General features: G+C 35.5%; 1 protein-coding gene across 1 annotated transcript in view; it reads right to left on the bottom strand.

Annotated features, from left to right (window-relative positions):
- CCDC112 (coiled-coil domain containing 112) overlaps nt 1-25,117 on the bottom strand; it is a 31,620-nt gene extending 6,503 nt beyond the window's left edge. The window contains exons 1-6 of the mRNA XM_074202921.1: nt 24,993-25,117; nt 19,754-19,875; nt 18,226-18,347; nt 12,417-12,506; nt 11,791-11,866; nt 7,689-8,079 (exon numbers count right to left, since the gene is read on the bottom strand). Of these exons, the coding sequence (XP_074059022.1) occupies nt 7,689-8,079; nt 11,791-11,866; nt 12,417-12,506; nt 18,226-18,347; nt 19,754-19,875; nt 24,993-25,085 (894 nt within the window). The 5' untranslated portion in view covers nt 25,086-25,117. The remainder of the gene's footprint in view (nt 1-7,688; nt 8,080-11,790; nt 11,867-12,416; nt 12,507-18,225; nt 18,348-19,753; nt 19,876-24,992) is intronic.
- Nucleotides 25,118-27,471: the final 2,354 nt, after the last annotated feature.

The following is a 27,471-nucleotide window of genomic DNA, read 5'->3' as shown; positions in this document are numbered from 1 at the left end:
TCCTGAGAATAATCAATAAGGAATATAACCATAGATAAACTGGCCTTTGACAAAAGAAACTGAAGTCACTTCTGAGAAGTGAGAAAGTCTCTTCTACTTTGTCATAAAAATAATTTTTAAAAAAGACAAACATTACACACCAAAATTTCTAGCAACTAAATACTTTATGATTATTGAAAACTGTGGATAGATTTTTCCAAAATCACCCTAATTTGAAATAATCTTTTTTGTTCCCATCTTATATAAATCCTACAACCTCGAACCAAATGACAACCCCCCAAAAAATCCTTTTTTTCATACCATACCACTTGTAACAATCATTGCTATAAATAACATATTTCATTACTGTCCATCAAGATAATCTTTTTTAAAAGGGAAATATTGATTTTTCAATTATAATGGGCATTATTTTTTTGAGATAGCAACTAAAATTAACTAAACTCAATTTCTAAAATTTGCAACTGGGGCAGCTAGGTGGCACAGTGAATAGAGTACCAGCCTTGGAGTCAGGAGGACCTGAGTTCAAATTTGACCTCAGACAATAATTACCTAGCTGTGTGAACTTCAGCAAGTCACTTAACCCCAATGCCTTGCAAAAAACTAAAAAAAAAAAAAAGAACCAAACCCCAAAATCAAATATAAAATTAGTAAATAACCTTAATTTTAAAAATTAACAAATTTTAAAAAACTTTAAAAATTAAATGAAAAATAATCACATTTTTGTTTTCTGATAAACAAAAGATATACAAAGAAAATCAGTTTTCAAGATCTTTATCTTTAATCAGATCAGCAAATCCAAACTAAAACAGACTAAAACAGATATTCCTGACCCACAGTATCAGATGCTGTTCAAGTTACTCTCTACTTTCTATCCACTTTCCAAGCAGTTGTTTGGTTTCCACTCCACAGAATATCATGTCTCACTCAGAATAAACTCAACACCTGAAATCTCATCATCATGCTCATTATCTCAATTTTTGATCCTAAATATCTTCTCAGCTCCCTGAGGACCTCTCCCCTCTGAATGGAAGATTTGGAGATGGGATAATAACCTCTTCCCACAGCCCTCCTTTATAAAGGTTTCAATCTTAACTCTCTTGGTAACTAACTCTTTACTTTCCATCAGCAGCTCTGCTTGGTTTGGGGCACAGAGGTTACCCTATAGTGGTCCCACCCCATCTCTTAAGAGTTCACCCTCTTTTCCATTAGACTGTAAGCTACTTGACTGCAAGGACTGTCTTTCTTTTTTATTATTTTAATTCCTAAGGCTTAGCAGTATATGGTACATGGTAAGCACTTATATGTTTACTGAATTGAATTGACATACTCTTCAATCACATCATTGTGATCAACTGGATGAAGTCAATTCTTGTTCAGAACATAAAAGTACAAGTGAATAAATTTACGGTCAGTACAACAGGAATAATTAGCCAAAAAAACAAAAACTTGAATCCACAGTAATGTCTCTCCAAGGAAGAGAGAGAGAGAGAGAGAGAGAGAGAGAGAGAGAGAGAGAGAGAGAGAGAGAGAGAAAGAAACAGTTTGGGAATACAAATATACTGAAGTGAAAGACAATCTGAAAAAAGCAAAACAAACCAAACCATTAAAAGAGGGAATGATATTTAAATGAGCAAAATACAGTGACTCTGAAGAGAGGATATGAAGAGACAATTTAGGAAAGTAAGAACATGATGTAAAAAATTTGAACAATAATATTTGTCCTTTTTTTTTGAAGACCACAACATCAGGGACGTGATACCATGACAAGCACATGAACTGGATTTTGGGGGGGGGGTTGCTGTGTTAAGTCACCAGCCTCATTTTCTCCTCCAGAGCCATCTGGATCCACTGACCAGATATGACTCAGGACAACTAGAGATAGCCCTGGTTGCAGGGCAATCAGGGTTAAGTGACTTGCCCAAGGTCATCCAGATAGTAAATGGCAAGTGTTTTGAGGCTGGATTCAAACTCTCATCCTCCTGAATCCAAGGCCAGTATTCTATCCACTGCGCCATCTAGCTTCCCTGACCTATTTGAACAGTGATTCAAGAAATAATACAAAAAAAATTTCCTGAAACTTTTAAATTAAAAAAAAACCCAAAGTACCAATCAAAAGAATCCACAGATTGTATCCTAGAAAAAAAATCTTTGCTGCAAATAGTTAAATTGAACAACTCCGATGAAAAACAAAAAATTTAGCAAGTGACCAGGAAAAAAGTTTCAAATATAAAAGAAAGTAAATTCTAGTTATAGAAAACTATTCCGTATTATCAGATATAGAAAAAGGGAAAGGTATCATGTTCCCAAAAAGTAAAGGTTCAAGATGCAACCCAAAAGTAACCTACCCTGACCTAAATATCAAAGAAAAAAAAGATAAATAAAGGGGATTTGAAACATTCCTTTAAAAAAAAAAGACAGGGCAGCTAGGTGGCGCAGTGGATAAAGCACCGGCCCTGGAGTCAGGAGTACCTCGGTTCAAATCCCATCCCAGACACTTAATAATTAGCTAGCTGTGTGGCCTTGGGCAAGCCACTTAACCCCGTTTGCCTTGCAAAAACCTAAAAAAAAAACCACCCCCCAAAAAAGACATGAACATATTATCCAAACAATAGGAGCTTAAGGAAAAGAAATTTTAAAAAAAGACATCAAGAAACCCTGTCTCTAAAAATCTTTTTTAAAAAATCAAAGTGAAAGACATTTATTGAGTTAACAAAACAAAAGACAGACTATTAAAAGACTTTTCTTTCTTTCTTTCTTTCTTTCAGGTTTTTGCAAGGCTAACGGGGTTAAGTGGCTTGCCCAAGGCCACACAGCTAGGTAATTATTAAGTGTCTGAGACTGGATTTGAACCCAGGTACTCCTGACTCCAGGGCCGGTGTTTTATCCACTACGCCACCTAGCCGCCCCAAAAGATTTCTTTCGAAAAAAGATTTTTACTTTCATTGCTTGGGTACCCCCCCCCCCCCAAATCTATTGTCAAGGCCTGTTGATTTCACCTTGTAACATCTCTCAAATACACTCCTACTCCATTCTTTCCTTGGACAAGGTTATTCCTCTGGTACAGGCCCACTATTATGTCATGCTTCAACAATTACAACAGCCTGCTGGTGAGTCTACAAGTCTTAGGTCTCTCCCTACTCCAATCTATTCTCCCAATTCGGACACCAAAGTGATCTTCCTAAAAGTCAAATCTGATCATGACAAAACACACACACACACACACACACCCATTTAGTCTTTCATAGTGCTGGGGATGCAAAAAGAGGTAAAAGAGATGAAACAATGAGATAAGTGTCAAGTGTTTAGTAGAACTTCAGTAGCACAATATTATAGAAATGTTATTATGCTCAGTTTGGGAGAAATTATTCTTGGTTTATAAGCCCCTATCTTTTGCCTTTTGGGATATTGTGTCTCAAAGTCCAGTGCTCCTTCATGGTGGCTAAATTTTAATTTGTCTTTCTGTTATTGACATTCAAATGAGAAAGGAACAAGGAATCCTCTGGTCACTATCATGTTATCATCCATATTCTTATAGGTAAGTTAATATTTCTTTTATAAATATGGATGCTTGGGCATTTGGAGCACATAAGTTTGAAGCTGATATTGATTTGTGATCTATAGTACTTTTCAGTATGATATAAATTCCTTATTTATCCCTTTTAAGGTTATCTTTTTCTTGTCTGAGAGCATGATTAAATTGCATAGTAAATTTTTCCAGTTCCTCATTTTTATTCTGTATTTCTTAAATTTGTTTCTTTGGGTTCTCTCTTCTAAACAGTCTCTGCTACTGTGTTGTAGACTTTAGTTTTCTTGACTGTGCAGTTCATTATTGAACTCTGCCCTCCTCTTTGTCATTCACTCCTCAAAATTTGTCTTGAAATCTCTTCTCTGGGTTGAATGCCTTCCATTTTTCTAAAGGGTGTCAGTTTTCAGGGTGCACCCCACCTTAGACCTCAGATTCCCCTTCATAAGTAAGAAATGGTGTTCTAAGCACTAAACCTCTGCAGATAACATAACCCATGTAAATTCCCCATCTTTCTTTATACAATATCTCTCCTCTTTCATGGACCATCATCAATGGTACCACCCTTTTTGTTTTTTAGGTTTTTGCAAGGCAAACAGGGTTAAGTGGCTTGCCCAAGGCCACACAGCTAGGTAATTATTAAGTGTCTGAGACCGGATTTGAACCCAGGTACTCCTGACTCCAAGGCTGGTGCTTTATCCACTACGCCACCTAGCCACCCCTGTACCACCTCTTTCTTGACCCTTTTTCTATACCTCTCTATGCTATTCTCCTATAAGCTCTCTTACTGAGAAAGTTCAGGAGCTATATTCTCTTCATTAGTAGCCTTTAATTTGATTAAAGCACATATCATATTCCCTTCCATCTTCTGACTTATCCCCTCCCCCTTTTATGTGCCATTACATTTTGTAATTTAGTCCACAAAAACATTGATCTACCATTAAGGAGGATATTGTGAAAGTTAGTCCAGGGTATTTCATATCTGTTTCTCCACTATTACTTCCATTTGATTTCTACTTTCACTATTATATCCTAATGTACAATAAGAAAGACATCTCTTAATAGTCTCTAAGTCATAATTTTGTTGCTGTTCTCAATTGCTGTTACCTTTCTTTATACTTTTGTTGTCTGGAATGTTTGAGTAGCAAATAATTTCTTCAAGTTTAGTTTTCCTTCTAGGAATGTTTCAAATGCCTCTTTTTCACAGAATAGTTTTTTTATTTCATTTGAAGTTAGACTCAGATTTGCAGAATGTCACCTTGAGTTGCATCTTGAATTCCTTTGCTTCTCAGAACAAGTTATTCCAGTCTCATTTGCAGTTTCTAGTGGGTGCAAAATAGTCTTCAATTATTCAGATTTCCTTTCCTTCATATTCAAAGGTCTTTCTGCAAATCGGTCACAAAATAGGTTGTTTTTCTACAGAATTATTTGACTAAGGGGCAGCTAGGTGACACAGGGGATAAAGCACCAGTGCTGGAATAAGGAAGACTTCAAATCAGGCCTCAGACACTTGATACTTACAAACAGCATGACCTTGGGCAAGTCACTTAACCCCACTGCCTTGGGAAAATTAAAAAAAAAAAAGAATTATGTGACTGCGTGACCTGGAGTTTACAGCATGAGGCTTTTCATTTTTGCTTTTTTTTTCCGGGGGGCAATCTGTGGATTTTTTCAATTAGAACTTTATTTTCAGTGTCCTTAAACAGATTTCTTATAAAACTTCATCCATTATAGTGTTCAGAGCTTTTAAATTTTCATGTACTTTTGAGATCTCTAAAATCCTTCAGTTGTCTTTTTGTACCTTATTTTTTTTTGGTACCCTATTTTCAAGATAAATTTGGGATAAGTTTGCAGGATCATGAAGATCAGAGAAAATGGATAATCCTCTATCTTGCTAGTCACATGACATGTAACTTTATTTTGTTTGTTGGTTTTGTATCTTGAGCATCCTGGCACCATAATTGTTTATAAAGAGCTTCCTACTATAAAGGTAGAATTCTTTCTTTGGTTTACTCATTCATCCAGTTTTACTTTCCAGATAGGGAATGTCTTAGATTCAAACTCTGTAACCTTTGGTAAGAAATGTCTGGACTTCGTTTAGAATCATTTCATATTCTTTGGGTCCTGGCTGCAGCTTTTTAAGGGTCCAGATATCTCAAAGGCAATTCAGGATGGGTACTGTAAGCTTTCAGCATGCCCAAAGCTATCTGAGCTTTTCAAGTTCCTGACCCAGGCTGGAGTCTGAGCAAAAGAATTAAACTTCTGATGGCTCCAGCTAGTCACACAATTAGAAGGTTGTGTAGGTTCCAAGGGACAGATCGATAGGCTCTCCCTGTGTTTGAGCTTTCTGTCCTGGTTATTCAGCCATGGGCTGTGGGCTAGATGTGAGACCTCTCTCCAGAATTAGTCATAGCTGTTGCTCACTTCTTTTCCTGATTCCTACTCAGTACCCAGTTTCAGGCCTGTAAACCACTTTTTTTGCAGCTCTATGGAATGAGCAAGAGGGCTGCAAAGTGATACCTGTTCCTGCACCCTACATTACTTTGGGCCCCTCTCTTTTTGCCCTAATGCAGAGTCACAGGCACCTGGCTCAGTGTTCCTGAGCTGGAAGTTTTTAGGTGGCTCTGTTCTATCTAAACCTCATTCCTATTGCTGACAGATCTCCATCTGCCTCTCTATGCTGACATGAAATATAAAAATGGCTCACTGTGATTATTCCTTTGGCTTCCCAATTAGAAGTAGGACTGGTGCTTTTCTAGGTCTTTGATAGAGCAGCTGTAGCAAGAACCTGGCTGGAATGTTTTCTCCTACTCTGCTCTCTCGGTTGGTTTTTTCCATTACTTTGATTATGACACAATGCTTCTTGACTGTACAGGTAAAAACCTGCTTGATCTCATCCAACTATTAAGAATAGTGTAACACATAACATTTGGGGCTTAAAAAATATTAGCTTTAGGCTAGTTTCTGATTCTCTTATCAAAAAATGGTAGACTAAATGTGACCTTGGTTTGTTAAGTAATTAGAAGAGATGAAATGGCAATAAAAGCAGAATACTGAGTATTCTTTGGTAAGTTATACCTTAACTACCTATACTTTTCATATCAACTGAACTGAAAACTCTGTTTTGTATTTTATTTCTAGGAAACATGCTCACTTTAGGCTGATAAAGACATTTATTAATAAAACTGATGTTCTAATTTAGATTTTTTTAATATCATAAATCAAGCATCAAATAGAATATTTAACAGCTTTGAATAAGACCAAAATGATCTGAACATGGGCTATTTCTGTTGGTCTTATTCAGTTTATCACAGGTGTACTGTAATTGGTAACATCAATTACATCATGTAAGAAGTCTGAGCTATTTGCATTGTTATAAGCACATTCATTAAAATATGGTTTGTTGGGTTTTTTAAAATCTTAATAGTAAAACAATACATAAGTTTAAATTAAAAGAGGAGCAAATGATTAAATTAAAATATAAAGCCATTTCTTAGCACTATTACAATAGAAAACATGATAAGCATTATATATACTGGCCATTCCTGATCCAACTACTTTTTTAACAGTTCATTAGAAGAGAAGGAAAGGATTAATGGTAAAGAATTAATAACCTGCAGTAATGGGAATATAAGTTGCAAGCAAGAAGAGCTTTCTATGCATTTTGACAATACCTAGAATGTGCAATTTGGCAAGCCTTCCAAAATACATGTTTTTAAAGCTAAAAGAACATAGTATGCAGTTAAATTAAAATGAAAAGCAAAAGTTAGCCTATGCTTGGGCACATCTGGCAAACCATGGTGTTTTTTATTAAATGTGTGTGTGTGTGTGTGTGTGTGTATGTATTTAGATGGATAGATATAGATATAATTAACCATGCTAAATGGGGTTTTCTGTTCATTTCAATTCTAAAGCTTTCTTTATCTTTCAATATAAGCTTTATTTTATATAAATATACACTTATATTAGTTCCTAGATTTGAACATAATTACTAGTTTAATGCTTTAATTTTATTAGTATTTAGATCAAATAAAGAGTGCTCATAGAAATGAGAAGTGAAAGGAAAAAACAAAACAAATCACAGACTGGCCAAAGGTGACAGAAGAGAAATATATCTAAACAGTAAAAACCTTAAAAAATAAAACTGTATTAAAAAATGTTTTACCTCTTTTTTTCTTTCTTCTAAAGACAGAAATTTTTGATACCATTTCTCATGCAGTTGAACTTCTTCTTCTGTCCTTCCAGGAAGATACAGTAGAACTTCTTTTATATAGCTGGGCTTTCCTTTATGCTTATTTCTCACTTTTAGAAAATATTGGTGATCATAATCATCCCAACCCCCTTGTCGTCCTCCTGCTTGTTGAAGGAACTTTTCAAATTCTACAACTTCTTCAGGCAAAGTATGTGGCATCACAATGTCCAAGGAAACTCTGCATGATGGTACTTTGAAAGGTCTTTCTGTTCCTGAATTACTTGTTGCCCATGTCTCTATTTTTCTCTCTAAAGCATTTAGTTCATTAGTAGCTATTTTCTCTTCTGTAATAAGAGCTTCGTATCTAAAATTAAGAATAATGTTTAAATAGCCAGATTTTAAAAAACAAGCATGTCAATCCTCCAGTGGTGATAACTCAAGAACAATGAATTTGCATTTTTGAGGATCTGGATTCAAGTTTTGACTTTGACATTTACTAGCTATGTAACTACAGAGTCAATTAACATCTCTGAGTATCTCAGTTCTCATAAGTATAAAATGAGTATATTTGTACTACCTTACCTCACAGGGCAGCTTGGTGGCACAGTGGACAGAGTGCTAGACCTGGAGTCAGGAAGACTCATATTCATGTTCAAATCCAGCCTTAGACACTTGCTAGCTGTGCAACCCTGGACAAGTCACTTCACCCTGTTTGCCTCAGCTCCATATCTATAAAATAAGCTAGAGAAGGAAACGGCAAACTACACCAGTATCTTCATCAAGAAAATACTAATTGGAGTCATGAAGAGTCAAGCACGACTGAAAAATGAATCAGCATCTCCTCACAGAGTTGATGTAAGTAAATTACATTGCAAATGTAAACTCCATGTATTTTTTTTTTATTATAAACTAACTCTGGGTTTTCCTACACTTCACAACACTACCTAGTTCTGATGTCCTCTTGCTATTTATTTTCCTTAATGGAGAGGCATCGTGGTGTAGTAAATAGAGCTTTGAATAAAAAGACTGGGTTAAAATTTGACTTCTGCCACTCAATACTTACGTGATCTTGGACAAGGCACTTCATCTCCCCTCGTCTCAGTTTCCTTGTCTGTAAAATGAGTGGAGTCAGACTAAATAGCTTCTAAGATCCCTTCTAAATATAATCATGACTTTTTTGGTAAGTTCCAATACACTAACACCCTCCTGCATTCCATTTACTTCCCCTCATTCTCATTCTTATCTATCTTCTCCTCTTAACTGTCCTCACTCAGTGTCTATAAAATTCTTATCCTTTCAAGCTCATAGACTTAGAACTAGAAGAGATCTCAAAAGTTATTTAGTCTAACTCCTTCATTTTCCAGTTGAGGAAACTAGGACCAGGGGAGCTAAGTGACTTACCTAAGATCAAATTAAGTAGTAAACATCAAAGACAGGATTTGAACCTGGAGCCAGAACTCTTTCTTCGTAAGTCATGTTTTCTTTCTATGACCTTGGCTCAATCCCCTTTGCCCCTATATCCAGCTTGACATCTAGATTTAATTATAGAGGTTTATAGCAGTATTTAAGTTAAGTGGTTCTGCTTGACTGTCCCCAGCAATACTTATTATTTATACTGTCTACATATATCTCTGTTGAACTAAATCTAGTCCTAGTACCAATGACAGGCAAAAAGAAAGCAGGAGAAAAAGTTGATGTCAGAGTCAACCACAACGACACTAACAAGAAGTTAGACCTTAAGAGTGAAAGAGACTAAAAAAAAATAGAAAACAAAAATTCAAAAAGTACTGCAGTTTGATACTCTTTAATATAGCTAGAAATTCTGTAAACATCAAAAAGCTTGAATGATATTTGCTCCAGTAGGGAATAAAACAATGAATAGTTAGAATGATAAAACTCATGAAAAGAAAACTGTCAAATTCAGTATAATCTGTTTAAGAAGACAGAGAAATGTATATAGGATATTTTAAAAAGCTCTATGTTAAAAAAAAAGATTTTTTTAAAAAACTTGGTACTTGGGATTTTATAGATATAGGTTGGACTAGTTTAATTCAGACCATGAAGTAGAAAGTGTCATGGGATTACAAAATCTATGTGAGGGGAATGCAAATCTGTCAGGTTCTGCTGGAAAGGTTTTAATAATAGTCTTACTGACAAACTGGTTACTCTCTGAGTAGATAATAATAATAATAATAATAATAATAATAATAATAATAATAATAATTTAGATATTGTTTTAAGGTTTGCAAAATGCTTCACAAATTATCTTATTTTATCCTTACAACAACTTGGGAGGTGGGTGCTATTATTATTCCCATTTTATAGATGAGGAAACTGAGGCAGGAAGAGGTTAAATGACTTGTCCAGGGTCTGAGTACAGATTTGAACTCAGGTCTTCTAGACCACTGCAGCACTCTGTCCACAGATAAGTTCAGAGAAGGTCATCACCAAAAGGTTAGCTACAGAACAACAAATCTGGGCCTCTAACACAGAGGAAAAAGGGAAGAAATAATCATTTATTAAGTCTTTACCATATGCCATGTACTTTACATAGAGATCACATTTCACCTCACAATAGTCCCATGAAGTGCTATCATTATCCTCATTTGACAGTTGGGGAAACTAAGACAGAAAGAGGTTAAGTGATTTGCTCAGAATATCACAGCTAGTAAATATTTAAGGCATTATTTGAATTAGTCTTCCAGACTCCAGTCTGAGAACTCTATCTATTGCTTTACCTATAAATGGCTCATGCCTATATTGCCCCCCTTCTCCTTTTACAGAGATAATGATAGTGGGACAAGCAATCAGAATTATCCAGTTTTCTGTCTACAAATATTAATTTAACTGCTAGTGTTCTTAATAAGCAATCTTTGTTGTGATGATTTGATACATCCAAGAGGAAGCAAATTCAACCTATAGTGACATAATAAATGATTTGCAACTAAGTTCAATGATTGATAACAGATTCTCCTTGAAGAGTAGAATGAAAGAAAATCACATTTTAGACTATTATTTCAAATACAAATGCAACAAGAAATGCCATTTCAATGAAAATTTGGACTCTTTGTCTTTGAGCACACAGAACAAACTTAATACAGATAAAAAAAGAGAAATTCTATATCTTTCAAACCAAGTTAATATGTACTTTGAGATCCAATGGCTTTAATGCAAGGGTGGTTACAAAAATGAATGGCCAAAAAAAAAATGCTGGAAATATACTTTGGGGTGAAAAAAGAAAGATGCCAAAAAGCCTTCTAGCTCACACAAAAGTCTAATGTCTTACATAAATACTTTCTTCAAGAAGCAAGTATTTCGGGGTGGCTAGGTGGCACAGTGGATAAAGCACCGGCCCTGAAGTCAGGAGTACCTAGGTTCAAATCCGGTCTCAGACACTACATAATTACCTAGCTGTGTGGCCTTGGGCAAGCCACTTAACCCCCCTCGCCTTGCAAAAACCTTAAAAAAAAAAAGCAAGTATTTCTTGAAGTTGCACATTGTGGGGAATGTACTAATTGCATACTTTTGCTTTGTCAAATCAAGGAAAGGTGTTTTGTTTTATTTTTTAATTTTATAAGGAACAAATAGGAAAGTATTGGACATGGAAAGAATTCAGCAGCATCATGAAAAATGACTATATCTTACAGAAAGAAAATTATTGGTTATTGATTTGGGTTTTTGTTGTATCTGTATATAAATGAAAATAAGAAAAGAATTGGTTTTTAAAGTCTCATTAAAAAGTATCTTGCAGGGGCGGCTAGGTGGCATAATGGATAAAGCACCAGCCTTGGAGTCAGGAGTACCTGGGTTCAAATCCAGTCTCAGACACCTAATAATTACCTAGCTGTGTGGCCTTGGGCAAGCCACTTAACTCCATTTGCCTTGCAAAAAAACCTAAAAAAAAAAGTATCTTGCTTTTTTAAAAATTCACTTTGAACATATGTATACATTGAAAGTGACTGCTTGAAAAAGGAATAACAATCATAGATCGCTTTTATATGGTCTTAAAAAATAACATTAATAGCAGTAGAAATAAATCTGATTGAGTTAAAAATAAAAATATTTTAAAACATACATTGGTCTCTGCTCTTCTTTAAAAGTATTGATTGCATTTTCAATTTCTTCCATCATTTCTCTCAGTTTTTCAACAACTATAAAAAAAGAGGAAACAACCTATCACATTTGTTTTGCTTTAATGTAATTAACATATATGAAATTATAAAAAAAAACTTGACTTTCATTCAATTTAAAAAGTCTTAATTGAAAATGCAAGAACAGTGGGAAAAGTTATCAATCTTAATAAAAAGTAGAAAAACTAAAACTAAACTAACCAGAAATCTATTTGTTCACTAATTAGTCCTTATCTTTAAACTAACCTCCCTGTACCTGTTTTCCTATCTATAAAATATAGAAAAATACCTACTTTGCCTTACCACAAACATTATTATTAGTTATAGTAATGTAATTATCATAACACTAAATGTTAAATAATGCTACTACAGATACTATAAACTACAGAGTACTTTTCACATATACATAATGTCATAATTGTCCTTTGTTCTTTCCATTTTGCTTACACAATGGGTCTTTGCTCACTTGGTATTAAAAATAAAAACATATTTGATATCTCTTAAGTATAAATAAATCCTTCCCCCCCACAATAACTCTTAATATACAAAAAATACAATATAAATCACTTACATTCAGGTGTAGATTTTACATCTTTTAACTGCTGTTGAAGCCTCTTTACATTGTCATGTATTTTTGTTAGTCGTTGTTGGATTTTAACTCCTATAGAGATAAAAATGTAGAAATTAAGTAAATTCTATTAGGAATATTTTAAAATTCAGAAATTCTTCTTCAAGACTTGGAAAATAACATTGATGAAGTCTATAGCAGATGCCATACAGGGCAGAATTTGATATTGTAGAAAATTTATATTCATCACTGAGAGTAATTGAAAATCCTAATGCATAATTCTAAGAGACTGTCCAAACTTTATTGTACTGAAATTTCCCTCACCAAATAGTACATTACAAAAATGAAAAATTAGCCAGCTTGGGGTTGGGGATCTTTTTATCAAAATAATTTTATTTTGTGATACATTTCTCAATTAAGATAAATTTTTTTTAATAATTGTTTTTAAAAGTTTTGAGTTTCAAATTCTTGCCCTCCCTCCCATTTCCCCTTCCTTGAGAAATAGGTAACTTTGTTTATATTATACATGTGAGGTCATGCCAAAATTTCCAAATTGGTCAGGTTGCAAAACACACACATACACACACACACACAAACACACACACACACGCACACGTGCACACACACACACACACACACACACACACACACACACAGAAATAAAGGAAGTATTAAAAAGTATACTTCTATCTGCTTTCAGAGTCTACCAGTTCTCTCTCTGGAGTTATACAGCATTTTTCATCAAGTGTCTATTGGAATTGGATCCATGGTTTCTATGGATCATTGAACTGATCAGAATAGTGTAGTCTTTCATACTTGATCAACCTTACAATTTGCTGTTACTGTATAAAATGTTCTCCTGGCTCTGCTCACTTCATTTTTTTTTTTTTTTAGGTTTTTGCAAGGCAAGGGGTTAAGTGGCTTGCCCAAGGTCACACAGCCAGGTAATCATTAAGTGTCTGAGACTGGATTTGAACTGAAGTACTCCTGACTCTGGGGCCAGTGCTCTATCCACTGTGTCACCTAGTTGCCTCTGCTCACTTCATTTTGTATGAGTTCATAGGTCTTCCCAGGTTTTTCTGAATCTCACCAGCTCATCATTTCTTATACAACAAAAAAATTCCAAAACAATTATATATCCCAACTAGTTAAGCCATGCCCCATTTGATATGTATCCCATGAATTTCTAAATTTTTTGCACAAACACACACACACACACGCAAATATAAATATTTTTGCATCTTTTTTAGCTTCCTTTGCTTTCAGCATGTTCACTTCTAGTTTGGGAAGAAATAATTACACTATAAGCATATTGCTTTGAAGCAAAATCATTTTAACAACTTGTAACTGCAGCAGAATACGTTTCTCAGATCACAATGCAATAAAAATCATATGCAATATTGGGCCAGGGAGATACAGACCCAGAACCAACTGGAAATTGGATAACCTCATTTTAAAGAATAAGTGGATCAAAAACAAAATTATAGAAAAAAATAAATCATTTTATCCTAGATAATGACAATAATGAAAGAACATACCAAAACCTATGGGATTCACTCAAAGCGGCTGTCAAGGGATATATTATATACTTAAATTCTTACATGAATAAATTAGAGAAAGAGGAAATCAATGAACTAAATATGCAATTAGAAATCAGCTTCTATTTTTTTTTTTGATTTTTCAAGGCAATGGGGTTAAGTAGCTTGCCCAAGGCCACACAGCTAGGTAATTATTAAGTGTCTGAGGTCGGATTTGAACCCAGGTACTCCTGACTTCAAGACCGGTGCTCTATCCACTGTGCCACCTAGCCACCCCTAAATATGCAATTAGAGAAAGAACAAATTAAAAATGCCCAATTAAATACCAAATTAGAAATTCTAAAAATTAAAGGAGAAATTAATAAAAGCAAAAGCAAAAAACTATTGAATTAATAAATAAAACCAAAATTTGGTTTTATGAAAAAACCAATAAAATTGATAAACTTATGGTTAATTTGATTAAAAAAAACCCAAATTGGTAGTATAATAAATAAAAAATGTGAACTCATCACCAATGAGGAGGAAATTAAAGTAATAATAACTCTATGCCAATAAATTTGATAATCTAAGTGAAATGGATGAATATTTATAAAAACATAAGTTGCCCAGGTTAAATGAAGAGGAGATTAAATACCTAAACAACCCTATCTCAGAAAAAGAAATTCAACAAGCCATCATTGCACTCCCTAAGAAATAATCTCCAGGGTATGATGGATTCACAAGTGAATTCTACCAAACATTTCAGGAACAATTGGTTCAAAATCTATAAAACTCTTTGGAAAAATTGGGGAAGATGGAACTCTGCTAACTCTTTCTATGAAACCAATATGGTGCTGATACCTAAAACAGGAAGAGAGAAAACAGAGAAAGAAAAGTATAGACCTATCTCCCTGATGAATATAGATGCAAAAATCTTAAATAAAATCTTAGTAAAATGATTATAGCAAGTTATCACTAGGATAATACATTATGATCAAGTGGGATTTATCCCAGGAATTCAGGGTTGGTTCAATATTAGGAAAACTGCTAGTATACTCAATTATATCATCAACAAATCTATCAGAAATTATATGATCATATCAATAGATGCTGAAAAAGCTTTTTTTTTTTTTTTTGCAAGGCAAATGGGGTTAAGTGGTTTGCCCAAGGCCACACAGCTAGGTATTTATTAAGTGTCTGAGACCAGATTTGAACCCAGGTACTCCTGACTCCAGGGCCGGTGCTTTATCCACTACGCCACCTAGCCGCCCCTTGAAAAAGCTTTTGACAAAATACAGCATCCATTCCTACTACAAACACTAGAGAGTGTAGGAATAAATGGACTGTTCCTTAGAATAATTAGCAGTATCTATCTGAAACCATCAACAAGCATATTCAAATGGGGAGAGGCTAGAGGCATTCCCAGTAAGATCAGGGGTGAAACAAGGGTGCCCATTATCACCACTCTATTCAATATCGTATTAGAAATGTTACCTTCAGCAAATGGAGAAGAAAAAGAGATGGAAGAAATTAAAATTGGGAAGGAAGAGACAAAACTCTCACTTTTTGCAGCTGACATGTTGGTATACCTAGAGAATCCCAAGAATTCATCCAAAAAAAGCTACTGGAAACAATGAGCAATTTTAGCAAAGTTGTAGGATATAAAATAAACCCTCATAAATCCTCAACTTTTCTATACATGACTAGCAAGATACAGCAGGAAGAACTAGAAAGAGAAATTCCATTCAAAGTAACCCCAGACAATATAAAATACGTAGGAATCTATCTGCCAAGGCAGACTCAGAAACTTTTTGAAAAACAATTATAAAACACTTCTCACACAAATTAAATCAGATTTAAATAACTGGGCAAATAACAACTGCTCATGGATAGGTAGAGCTAATATAATAAAAATGACAGTTCTACCAAAACCAAACTACCTGTTTAGTACCCTACCAATCAAAAGTGCAAAAAATTACTTTAATGAGTTAGAAAAAATTGTAAGTAAATTCATATGGAGAAATAAAAAGTCAAGAATTTCCAGGGATTTAATGGAAAAAAAGTGCAAAAGAAGGGGGCTTAGCCCCACATGATCTAAAATTATATTATAAAGCAAAACTGTTTGATATTGGCTAAGAAATAGAGTGGTGGACCAGTGGAACAGACTAGGTGTCATAGCAGGAAATGATTGTAGTAATCTGCTATTTGATAAATCCAAGGAGTCCAGCTATTGGGATAAAAACTCTCTCTTTGATAAAAACTGCTGGGATAATTGGAAGTTAGTATGGAAGAAACTAGATTAGACCAACACCTCACACCCTATACCAATATAAGATCCAAACAGTTACAGAATTTAGACATAAAAAACAATACTATAAGTAAATTAGAAGATCAAGGACTAGTTTACCTGTCAGATCTATGGAAAGGGGAGCAGTTTATGACTAAGGAAGAGATGGAGAACATCACTAAAAACAACTAGATGATTTCAATTACATTAAATTAAAAAGCTTTTGCACAGATAAAACCACTGTAACCAAGATCAAAAGAAATGTAATAAACTGGGAAACAATCTTTACAATTATTGTTTCAGACAAAGGACTCATTTTTAAATATACAGAGAACTGAGTCATATTAAAAAAAAAAAAGAAGCCATTCCCCAGTTGACAGATGGTCAAAGAATATGCAAAGGCAATTTACAGATGAGGAGAACAAAGCAATCCTTAGTCATATGAAAAATTGTCCTAAATAATTACTTATTAGAAAAATGCAAATTAAAGCTTCTCTGAGGTACCACCTCATACCTCTCAGACTGGCCAATATGACCAAAAAGGATAATGATCATTGTTGGAAGGGTTGTGGGAAATCTGGGACACTATTATACTGTTGGTGAAGCTGTGAACTTATCCAACCTTTCTAGAGAGAAATTTGGATCTACACCCCAAGGGCAACAAAAATGTGCATACCCTTTGATGCAGCAATACCACTACTGGGTCTATACCCTGAAGAGATGATGAAAAAGGGTAAAAACATCACTTGTACAAAAATATTCATAGCAGCCCTGTTTGTGGTGGCAAAGATTTGGAAATCAAGTAAATGGAAATCAAGTAAATGTCCTTCAACTGGGGAATGGCTTAGCAAACTGTGGTATATGTATGTCATGGAACACTATTGTTCTATTAGAAACCAAGAGGGATGGGATTTCAGGAAAGCCTGGAGGGATTTGCATGAACTGATGCTGAGATGAGCAGAACCAGAAAAATATTGTACACCCTAACAGCAACATGGGGGTGATGATCAACCTTAATGGACTTGCTCATTCCATCAGTGCAACAAACAGGGACAATTTTGGGCTGTCTGCAATGGAAAATACCACCTGTATCCAGATAAAGAACTGTGGAGTTTGAACAAATTTCAGGGACTATTCCCTTTAATTTAGAAAAAAGAAAACCCTGATATCTTATTGTCTGATCTTGCTATCTCTTATACTTTGTTTCTTCCTTAAGGATATGATTTCTCTCTCATCACACTCAATTTGGATCCATGTACAACATGGAAACAAACAAAACAAACAAAAAAAAGAATAAGCTTCCTGAGGGCAGAGGGCTGTCTTTTATACCTTTCTTTGTATCCCCAGCACTTACCAGAGAATCTGGCAAATATTAAGAATTAAGTAAATTGCTTACTTATTAGCTGACATGCATTTATTAAGCATGAACAATGTTAAACATTGGTATTACAAAGAGAAAAATGACACACTATCCTCAGATAGTTTACATTCCATCAGAGAAGAAAATATTTACAAATATAAGTTCATACAGAATACAGACAAAACAAATGAGATAATACTGAAAGGGAGAACACTTAGCAGTTTGAGCACTCAAGAAAGGCTTCATGCATGCATGCATGCATGCATGGGGCAACTAGGTGGTGCAATGTATAGAGCACTGGCCCTGGAGACAAGAACCTGAGTTCAAATCCAGCCTGAGACACATAAGAATTGCCTAGCTGTGTGACCCTGGGCAAGTCACTCTTAACCCCACTGTCATAAATAGAAAAAAAGAAAGACTTCATGAATACCCAAACACGGTCAAACATTGTCCTGGGGAAGTGCACAAGCATGAGGGAGCAAAAACATTTTTAAGCAACAGACTGAGGTAGGGGAGAATAAGGAGCTGAGGTTAACACCAAGGTAAAACTAATAGCAAAGATAAATACAGTCTATACAGTAACAAATTACAAGAAGACAATTATACAATTTTATTCTCTGTGAGAGTTTCAGTATATAAGGAGCTTACTTTCTGTTTTCCTGCTGTTAACCAGTTTATGCTCAAGTTCTTCCAATATGACAAAATCAACTCGGAAGTAATTTTTTTTGTTGTAGAGATGGCCATTTTTATCTTTTTCTATATTAGCAACTCTTAAGGAAAAGAAACACATTGTGAGAAGTATAATTTGAAAACATTTTAAATTAGTTCAAATATGAAGATATATCTGCTATCACTTTTATAGTTATTTGTTTTGTTCCTTCCAGAACTTAATAAACAATACTAAAAAAGTTTTTATTATATATATATATATATATATACACACACACACACACACATATATATGGAATTTAAATTATAAGAAAATTTATAGTCAATAAAATGTATCAAGTTATAATTCCTTACATTTGCCTCTTTATGACAGATTATGGAAGAAAGGCACAAACTCTAATAACTTGTTCAATCTCTCATTTCTGACCTCATCCATCTCCACTGCCTCCCACATTGGCTTTAGTAAGGTATTCTGCAAGGGTTGTTTCTTTCTTTTTTAAACACTTGCCCCAATCATTTACTTAGTAGATTTTTTTGTGATTTTATTTCTGTTTTCAACATAATATCTTATTTTTTATGAATAGCTATCTAGATTAGGGCCTAGTAGAATATTAAAAAAGATATTTATCAGGTCAGGAAAAATTATAAATTGTACTTCTACTTATTATTTTGCTCTCAACAAGTTTTTTCTAATATTTCCATATGGGTTTAAGAAATTCTAATTAACACAGTTAATCATTAAATTAAACATTTGATTACAAAATGTCATTTACTAATTTGCCTGTAATTTACCATGTAATAGCCATTATACCAGTAAAACAGTCAAACCCCAACAGAGTGAGTGTATTTTGGTGATTAAGGAAAAAAATTATTTAATTACAAATTCTCACTTGAGGTAAAAAAAAACATAAAAGCAAAAAATTCAAAAAGGTTTTATACAAAAGTCTGGGAGGTAGAACTTCTAATTCCTTTTTAAAATAACTTCTCAATGCTCTGCCCACAGTGCTAATCAATACTCTCATTAACTACTTATTAGAAAGCCTATATAAAAATTAACAAACAAGAAACCATTATTGATTAAAATTGGAACATATAAATCATAGATCTAGGACTGAAGACACATCAGAGGCCATCTAGTCCAAACTCCTTTTTCATACATAAGGAAACCAATGGCCAAGGACCTGTCCAAAATCACAAAGGTTACTACATGAGAAATAACATTTGAATTCAGTTTCTCTGACTCCAAAATACACTTCTTTCCCCCTATACCATGCTGCCTCTCACTTCTATCTATAATTTATGAAGTGGGCTATTTTTAAATTTTCTTCTTTTCTACCTTTGACCCATATGTACCCTGTTTTAAACCAGGGATTATAGGAAAATGAGTAAAAGAAAAATCCTCCTAAAAAAAAATCAGTTTGTTCCATTTAACAAAAAAAAGTTCTAATTACCCCCCCCAAAAGAGCTCAATTGTCTTGGTTAATTTCTAATCATTTTCTAAACTTACTGATTTCTTAATTTTTCTGCTGTACGTATAAATTCGATTTTCTTGGCCTGTTCAGCTTTCTGTTTCCAGTTATATAACTGAAAAGCTCGAACTCCATCTTGAGTACCTGAGTAGCTCTCATTCTTCAAAGAACACACACATATACACGCACACACACAACAAAAAAATCATCATTATCATAAATGCTTATTGGACACTTCTAAAATTATAAATTCATCTAAAACTTAATTATGACTTTTTTTTAAGCAAGAATTATTTTAAGATAAATTTAAAGTTCCATAAGCACAAGGATGCAAACTATTATAAGGCTAATAATTTCTTATTTGACAGAAACTTCAGAGAAAACTAGACAGTTGACTAGTAGAAATTAGGTTTATGCCAACCTTTCCAAAGTATACAACAGTGAGTTCCAAATGGATTCATGATCTAATATAAAAGGCCATATCAGAAACAAATTAGGAAAAAAGAAATGGCAATACCTTTACAACTATAGAGAATTCTATACTAACAAATGATAGATATGATCATGACAGATAAATGTACAATTTTTTTTACATAAAATTGGAAGTTTTTCTAAAATCACTGTAGTTAGAAGGGGAAAATATTTGCAGCAAATCTTTCAGATATATATACTGATATCAAAAGATGTCAGGAATTGACGTAAATATATAACAAAAGCCATTCCTCGATTAATAAACAATCAAAGGATAGGAATAGGTAGTTTTCTCTTTTTTTAAATGCCCAGTTATTTTTAAAAAATTATTACTTGAGGTTAAACACAATGTGCATGGACAACCTATATTGGATTGTTTGCTGCCATGAGGAGGGGGGAGGTAAGGGAGGGTAGTAGAAAAAAATGTGGAACTCAAAAGCTTGTAAAAGAATATATGTAATTGGAAAATTTTTAAAAAGAACAGGAAAAATTAATATTTATTTTTAACATTCATTTTAAAACAATTTGGAATTCTAAATTCTCTCCATCCTTCAACTCATTGATAATGCAAACAATCTATCAATTATACATATGAAATCTTAAAAATATATTTCCATATTAGTCATGTTACCCAAGAAAGCAAGAAAAATAAAGTAAAAAATCACATTTCAATTTGCACTTAAGAGCTAATCAGTTCTCTCCATGGAGGTGAATAGCATTTTTTCATCATTATTCTTCTGAAATTATCTTAGACTATTGTACTGACCAAAATAAATTTTTCACAGTAGATACCATATTGTTGTTACTATATACAATGCTCTCCTGGTTATACTCACTTTATTCTGCATTAGTTCATTTAAGTCTTTCCAGATTTGTCTGACTCCACCCTGCTCATTTCTTATAGCACAACAGTATTCCATCCATAACTTTTCAGTCATTCCCTAATGATGAGCATTCCCTTAATTTCCAAATCTCTGACATCAAAAAAAGAACTACTATAAATGTTTTTGTATAATAGGTTGATTTCCCTTTTTATGATCTCTTTAAGATACAGATCTAGTAGTTATAGACTGGTACTAGTTAGTAATAGTGCTACTGGTCAAAGAATTTGCACCAGTTTTACAGTACTTTGTGTGTAATTCTAAATAGTTCTCCAGAATAGATGGACCCATTCATAACTCTACCAACAATGTATTAGTGTCTCGTTTTCCATATCACATCCAGAATTTATCATTTTCCTTTCTGTCATGTTAGCCAATCTGATAGGTGTGAGGTGGTACCTCAAAATTGTTTTAATTTACACTTCTCTAATCCATAGGGTGTTAAGAGCATTTTTGTATATCTAGTTTTGATTTCTTCTAAAATCAGAAGAAATACTATCTATCAACACCATATGCAAAAAAATGCTCCAAATTACTGAGAGAAAAAAGCACATATAAATAACTGAGATTACACTTCATACCCATCAATTAGCAAAGATGACATTTAAAAAAAATGCAACTACTAAGAGAGGATTGTGGTTGGACAGGTACATTAATGGTGTGAGCTACAAACTGGAACAATAATTCTGGGAAACAATTTGGTGCTATACTCAAAAGTCATTAAACTGTCTAAATTTTTTTGAGTCATTGTAATACTGCCCAACAAAGAAAAAAGAAATGGACAAAGGACCTATTCATATAAAAAATTTATAGTAGTATTTTTTGTTTGTAGCTGAGAACCAGGACATCATTTGGGAAACGATGCACATCACCTGGGAAAAGGCTGAAAAAGATGTAATGTAGTTGTAATAGACTATCATTTCGCCATGAAAACTAATGAAAGAGAGGGAGAATCTTGAGATATGAACAGACTAGCAATGATTTCAAATTTCTCCTGGCTGTGATTCTCACTTTGTAGACTTTCAATGCCTCAGTTCCTGCCTCAAGCTCCTGGAGGGTAATCTAACCTGAACCTTTTAACTATTCCCTGAGGTCTTATCAGCCTCCTAGTGCTGACATTTATTTAGGTAGTAGTGTAAAGTAACTAACCTTCATTCCTCTCCTAACTGACTGTATGGACTCTAATACCATGCCTCTCTAAGTATTTTAATCCCCTTTTCAGCTCCCTCTTGTGTGTTGCCTTCTCTAGTTAGAACAGAAGTTTCTTGAGGGAATAACTGTCTTTTTGTTTGTATTTGCATGACACAATTGCCTTGCCTTGATGCTATGAGGCAAGTAGAACCATGAGAACAATATCCACAATGATGTACAAAAACACAATCATAAAAGACTTCAGATTTTGAGAAATGCATAAGACAATTGTGACTTAAAAAAGAATAATGATGAATTATGCTTCCCATTCTCTGGATAGGTGTACCCACAGATGCAAAATGAGACATATTTTCATATAATTTATAGATTTTCTTTATATATCTTTATTATACTACTATTGAGCAGTTAGATGGTGAAGTAGTTAGAGTGCTGGGCCTGCTGGAATCAGAAAGATGTGAATTCAAATCCAACCTCACAGACTTATTTAGCTGTGTGACCCTGGGCAAGTCCCTTAACACTGTTTGGCTAGCTCCTCATATAGAAAATGAGCTATAGAAGGAAATGACAAACCAGTATCTGCTGAGAAAACCCTAAATTGGGTCATGAAAAGTTAGACATGAAGGAACAATAATGACATTGATATATTTCCCTTATACTAGAGGGGAAAACTTGTAGGGGAGTGGAGTGAGTTAAATTGCATAAATGAAATATTCAAAATGTACATTAGAATCAGTTTAGAAGGGGATACAAACAGGGCAGATTGTTACTTATCATGCACTTTAAAAACTGTAATAACAAGTTCCATTTTATATAATTGTTTGTATTTATATAAATGCAAAGCTCTGGGAGGTAGGTGTTGTTATTATTCACATTTTACAGATAAGGAAACTGATTTGGGTTGAGGATAAGTGATTTTGAGTATCTTCCTGATTCTAGGTTCAGCTCTGTCCACTATATATCAACTAGCTTCTTCTCTATAATCATTGTGTCTGGTTTTTTTCAGGATGTTAAGTTCATTAAAAAAATTTCCTAAAGAAAAATGTAAATGTAAATATTGATTTAATACTCTTAAAAATGATATCTCATTTTGCCTTAAGGGCTTTGAAAAAAGTATTACTACCATGTAATTGTACTACAATACAACCTCACCCTGCATGCCTTCACTTTAATGTTTACTGTCTTACTTCTTTAATAATTGCTTAATCCAATTACTAACTGGCTTGGTCAAAAGCATTTCAGCAGTAGGGTCTGAAACTTCAGTACTTCAAAGATGATACCCCTTTCTCAGGCTGCAGATTTAAATCCATTCAAGTTACCCCACCCTGTGAGTCCATATTCTTCCATAAATTGTCCATACAGAATTCACAATTTGTTCCTTTTAGGTCTATGAATATTCAGCTGGTATCAATTGAGAACTTATTAAAGCCACTGGGAATAAAAAAAAAAATGTTATCTAAAGTTCCAAGAAAAAAGAGGACTCTCAGAAGCCTATTCCAAGATAAACAATGCCTATGAATTCATAATTTTTGAAAATAGGGAAAGAGCTCCTAAGTTTAGAGATGGTGGAAAATGATGAAAAGCAACAAAATCAGTCAAGGAAAGGGTATTGAGACCTTTTTTTTTTTTTATTTTGCAAGGCAATGGGGTTAAGTGGCTTGCCCAAGGCGACACAGCTAGGTAGGTAATTATTAAGTATCTGAGACCGGATTTGAACCCAGGTACTCCTGACTCCAAGGCCGGTGCTTTATCCACTGCGCCACCTAGCCACCTCAAGAATGTCCTTTCAAAGAAGGTGAGGGAGAAGCAATATGGATCCAACTGTTTGTATTGTTATTATTAAGAACCTTTCAGTCCAACCGTAACATCTTATAGATTAGAAAATTGAGTCATGAAGTTATAATTTAGGCAGCAATTGTATTCCAGTAATTGCAGAGAACTGAACAAGGATTTCTGACTATTTACAATTCACAAAATAAGCCTTTCTGAAAAACATGCAAATTAAATTAAAGTTTTAATCACGTGTTGAATACATCAACAAATCCTGCAAATAATACTTTTATGAAAGTTGCAATCACCCATTACTTTACATACAGATTTTTGGGTGTGTTTGTTTAAAGACTATCCGCCTATATTTGCTAGAAGGTAAAAATGCGCCAAAGTACATTTTCACAACTGCTAAAAGAAATATTTCTCAGAAACTGCCACAAGGTATTAAGTTAAACTTTTTTTTTTTTGATGGAAGGTGATGGAAGAAAAACCTCGGCTGCATTTATTAGGCACCCCTCCTCCCAAGGCCTGAATGCAAATTTGTCCTGGAATACCTAGTGGCGGTGAGCACATGTCTCAGCCCTGTTTGACTCCATTTCCTCAACTTTAAAATGAGCAGGAGGAGGAAACGGCAAACCTCTCCCTCATCTGGGCCAGGAAACGCCCGGGGGGCGCCCGGTGAAAAGCGGCAGCTGGGGCGGAAACCCGCCCGGAAAGCCCCGGGGGCGGCGCGGCGGGCTCGAGCCCACGGCCCTTCCGCAGCGCCCCCGGGCGGCCCGGAGCCGCGCGCGTCCAGCTCCCGCCCGGGGCAGGGGGGCGCAGGAGGCCGCGGCGCCCGTTGGCCCACGTGTGCGCTCCAGGCCCCGCCTTTAACCCCCACCTTTCCCAGGCCGCCCCCTGCCCGCCCACGGAAGCCGTCTGTGCGGAGATACGGGGCGCCTCCCCGCCCGGCCCCGCGCCCCCGCCGCCCCCCGCCCGACCCAGGCACGCCGGCGGGGCACTGCACCTGCGACGGCCCCGCCGCACAAGGGCCCGAGGCTAAGGCCCGCGAGCCGGCTTCCGCCGCGGCCGCCGCCACCACCGTCGTCAAGGCGGCCATCTTTCAACAATCTTTCCGGTGTGGTCGGAGCGCCAATCCGCGGCCGGGGCGGGGCCTGCGGGGCCGGGGGCGGGGCCTGCGGGGCCTGCGGGGCCGGGGGCGGGGCTGCGGGGCGGGGGCGGGGCTGCGGGGCGGGGCCTGCGACACCCACCTGTTCCAGCTAGCTTCCCAAGACCCTCTTACTTTTTTTTGAGTATTTTTTAAAAATACTCTTTTTTTCATAATAGAAAGCAATAACTTTCGATTTCAAGAAAATCTACATGATAAATATTACACACTGTGTCCAGAATTGTCCATCTTTGCTTCCTTGAGGATTTTCTTCTCTTCTGTGCCCTGTTTATCCCCCCCAGGATGGCTATAGTTAAGAATGGGTATATACACATATGTGTCTATATGGACATGTATCCATACTTAATGCATGCACACCCACATATAGAACTATATAAACATTTTATATGTACATATAGACATACCTGCATTCATGCACATAGATAACCACATGTACATATATACATATATATCTGGTTTATGTCTATCATTTTATAACTTTTTCTGAAAGCAACAACCCCTCCATTCCTCTACTTCTCCCTACCTTGTCCTCCCTATTCTTTAATGAAGGCCCTTCAAAGAATCCCTCCCTCATATATTCTTCTATCCCTCCCCACTGATCTACCCAGCCTTTTAAAAAATTCTTTTATTTAAGGCAACAGGGTTAAGTGACTTGCCCAAGGCCACACAGCTAGGTAATTATTGTGTCTGAGGTCAAATTTCAGCTCAGATCCTCCTTGACTCCAGGGCCAGTGCCCTATCCACTGGGCCACCTACACACCCTTTTATACCCCATCAAGTTCACATTTCTACCTGGCCCATGGAACCTCTCCTGTCCAAATGTGCAGGCCTAGCAGATAGTGTGAAGTTTTATTGTTCATTTATCTCAACTGGATTTCACTGGGGGTGGGAGGTGAGGATGGGATTTCTTAACCACTTTGTCATACATGTTGATTCTCTGTTTATTTTTATTTTTCATATTCTTACTAGGTAACCCAAGATACAAGGATGAAAATGATCTGATCCTTGCCTTTAAGGACCTTACATTTTAGAGGGTACAAGAGGAGACATGGTAAAGTAGCAACAAGGCAAGTTAGTAAAGGTAAGGGAAAGAAGAAATATTTTAAAAAAAGAAAATTTGAGGAGAAAACATTTTTAGTTGGGGTGATACAACTGATTCTTCCAATATCACTCTTACTCTCCTCCCCCAGATATACAAATCTTGGAGTTTTGACCTCCCCAACTTCTTTAGAATCTGACACCTTTTTTTTTCGTCATATTCATCACCTAAATTCAATCCTTTACCACTTTTCCCTGAAATTTAATAGACTTTCCTAACCTGTCTCTCAGATATGACCATGATGTTAATCCCCTAACTCAAAAAATTCCTGGGGCCTCCTATTGCCTCAAGGATTAAATATGTTTCTTTTAAAAAAGAAAACACCACAGAGAGCCTTACAAAGCTAGACAGACTCACCATTGCAAATTCAGTGGATCTTTAAAATGATCTGATCTCAGTCATTTCTCTTCCTGGCTATAGATCTAATCAAGACTATTTGAACCTCTCTCATTAGGGAATGGGAAGAGGGGGCACCTGACTCCTTCCCCTCCCCATTAGAAGCATAAGATCAGCTCCAATAGGAAAACTAACAGTGTGAGCTGAATCTTGGCCGTTGAGCTCCTACATGCCATTTCAGCTTTGTGTTTCCTTCCTCAGAAAACAGATAGTAAACATTTCGCAAATATGCTAAGCACTGGAGGGATAGATACAAAGAAAGGTAAAAGGAAGTCCATGATCTTAGGAGCTCACAATTTAATGGGAGTATATAACAGGTAAACAACCATACAGACCTAAGCACAGCGTCTGACATACTTTGTTTAGTCGTTTCAGTCATGATCAGTTCTTCAGTACCCCATTTGGGGTTTTCTTTGGCAAAGATACTGGAGTGGTTTACAATTCTTTCTCCATCTCATTTTACAATTGAGGGTTAATGGAGGCAAACAAAGTTAAGTGACTGTCCCAAAGTCACATAGCTAGTGTCTGAGTATGATTTGAACCCTGGAAAATAAGAACTTCTCAGTGTTCTTATCCACTGTACCTCCTAGTGATCCCCCACCCCTAGCACATAGTAGGTGCTAAATAAATGTTTATCAATTGATGTGCAAATAAGTTTTATAAAGGATCACTTGGGAATAATTAGCAGGAGGAAGGAGCAGGGATCAGGAAAGGATTCCTATAGAACAGAGGCAGGAATATCCAGCCCATAACCCTGCTGGCAAAATCATTTGGTCTGGTGCTGCCATGGCAACCACAGACAGGACTCAAAAAATCAATGAA

The sequence above is a fragment of the Macrotis lagotis genome, chromosome X, assembly GCF_037893015.1.
Source record: "Macrotis lagotis isolate mMagLag1 chromosome X, bilby.v1.9.chrom.fasta, whole genome shotgun sequence".
NCBI classification, from domain to species: Eukaryota; Metazoa; Chordata; class Mammalia; order Peramelemorphia; family Peramelidae; genus Macrotis; species Macrotis lagotis.
Note: the sequence above shows the minus strand (reverse complement) of the source record. Positions and strands in the feature narration are given on the sequence as shown.